Source organism: Eimeria mitis, genomic scaffold (assembly GCF_000499745.2).
Source record: "Eimeria mitis Houghton genomic scaffold, Emh_scaff5743, whole genome shotgun sequence".
NCBI classification, from domain to species: domain Eukaryota; phylum Apicomplexa; class Conoidasida; order Eucoccidiorida; family Eimeriidae; genus Eimeria; species Eimeria mitis.
Genome location: NW_013573992.1, coordinates 1460 through 3572, shown reverse-complemented (window position 1 = coordinate 3572; position 2113 = coordinate 1460). Strand labels below are relative to the sequence as shown.

The window sequence follows — 2113 nt, the reverse complement described above, 5'->3', positions numbered from 1 at the left end:
CTGCTGCTGCTGCTGCTGCTGCTCCTATAGCAGCAGCAGCAAAGGAGGCCAGTCAAGAGGAGCGGTCTGTGCAGCGGGAAGCAGCAGCAGCAATTGCTGCTGCTGCTGCAGGCGACGGCCCCCTGCTGCAGCAGAAAGACATCGAGCTGCTGCAGCAGCTGCCCATAACCGAGGAGCTGCAGCAGCTGCTGCAGCAGCGCCAGCCTCTGTTTGAGCTAGTAGCAGCAGCACAGCATCTACAAGGAGAGCAGCAGCAGCAGCAGCAGATCTGTGTCGCCAGCAGCAGCAGCAACAGCAGCAGCAGCAGCAAGTGGGGTTTTTGGGGTATCCCGCGTGCCCTTTCTGCAGGTCTTCGTCAGGTGGGTTCGTTGCTGCGTCTGAGCCGCAGCAGATCAGCAGCAGCAGCAGCAGCAGCAGCAGCAGCAGGAGATGAAGCACTACCTTGGGTGCCTCGATGCGGCCTGCTGCTGGGGTGTACAGACACCCCAACCATCAGCCTCAGAACGGAGCGAGCTCTGCCGCAGCATCTGCTGCCTCCTCAGCTGCGGGCGCTGCAGCAGCAGCCTGTGCTGCTTGCTGCTGCAGCAGGAGATTTCTCGTTGCTGCTGCCGCTGTTCAACGCCTGGTGGCAGGCGTGGCAGCAGCAGCAGCAGCAGCAGCAGCAGCTGCAGCAGCAGCAGCAGCATCAGCAGCAGCAGCCGTGTCTCTGCAGCATGAAAAGAGCAGCAGCAGACGAAACCCCAAACTCTGAGAGTACTATCCCTTCTACTGACGACAGCCCGAGCAGCAGCAGCCCCACCAGCAGCAGCAGCAGCAACAGCAGCAGCAGCAGCAGCAGCAGCAGCAGCAGCAGCAGCAGCAGCAGGAGTGCGGCGTTGCCGCTGCAGCCTGTAGCAGACTACAGGGGCTTGCTGCTGAACCTGAGCTGCATGTGTGAGGGGTATAAGGAGACGGTGTCTCCGTCTCTGTCTGTCTCTCTTCTCTCTGCTGCTGGGCGGCTGCCTCTCTCGCTGCAGCAGCTAGCTCAGCTAGCTACGCTAGCTCAGTGCCACATACTCACAGCCCCAGCTCACGATCCACAGCAGCAGCAGCAGAAGCAACAGCAGCAGCAGCAGCAGCAGCAGCAGCAGCAGCAAGGGAGAAAGTCACAAAGAAGGGCGGCTGCACTCAGCCTGAAGGCCTTAGTGGGGCTCCTAGAGGCTCTCGTTGCAGAGGCGCAGCAGCAGCTGCAGCGCATGCACTGCTGCAGCAGCAGCAGCAGCAGCAGCAGCAGCAGCAGCAACAGCAGCAGCAAAGGCAGCACTGGGGATGTCTGCCGCTGCACCGGACCCTGCTGCATGCGGCCTCTTCCTTCGGTCTACGAGCGACAGCAGCAGCAGCAGCAGCAGCAACAGCAGCAGCAGCAGCAGCAGAAGCGGGTTCCTCTTCTTGCTGTCCCGCATGTGGTGGCACAGCTGAGGTGTACAGACAACCCAGCGATCGTTCGTGCTGCTGCTGCTGCTCTGCAGCAAGTTGCTGCTGCTGCTGCTCCTTGGGGCCTTCTAGGGGGGCTGCACATATCCGGTGCATGCGAAGCAGCTCGTCCGCTGCTGCAGCGGCGGCAGCTGGTTGCAGCAGCAGCACAGGAGCTTACTGCTGCTGCTGCTGCTGCTGCTGCTGCAGCAGCAGCAGCACCGGAGCGGCCGCTGCTGCGTGTGGTGTCAGTGCATGCGAATGCAGGCCCAATCGAGCTGCTGCATGCGCTGCTGCTGGGTGCTGATGTGGTTGAGGGTGGTGCTGCTGCTAGCGGCAGCAGCGCAGCAGCAGGAATTGCGTGGAGCTTTGCTATTCCCTCTCCCGAGGAGGTTGCTGCTGCTGCTGCTGCTCTGCAGCAGCAGCAGCAGCAGCAGCAGCAGCAGAAGGGAGATGTGCAGCAAGCGCTGCAGCTGTTAGAGGAGTGGCCGCATGCAAGCCTCCAGCTGTACAGACAGCTCAACCTGCTGCTGCCTCGCTACAAAGAAGACACCAGGTGTATAGACGGCAGCCCCAGCAGGAGCAGCAGCCCCTCAGCAGCAACCGCAGCAGCAGCAGCAGCAGCAGCAGCAGCAGCGGATGGCGAGGATATGGAGGCAGG

The 2113-nt window shown here is 62.1% G+C and overlaps 1 protein-coding gene across 1 annotated transcript in view; it reads left to right on the top strand.

Moving 5' to 3' along the window:
• Positions 1 to 713: 713 nt before the first annotated feature.
• EMH_0083940 (uncharacterized protein) overlaps positions 714 to 2113 on the top strand; it is a gene marked incomplete at both ends in the record, with an annotated part of 1503 nt that continues 103 nt past the window's right edge. Inside the window, one exon of the mRNA XM_013500696.1 lies at positions 714 to 2113. Within this exon, the coding sequence (XP_013356150.1) occupies positions 714 to 2113 (1400 nt within the window).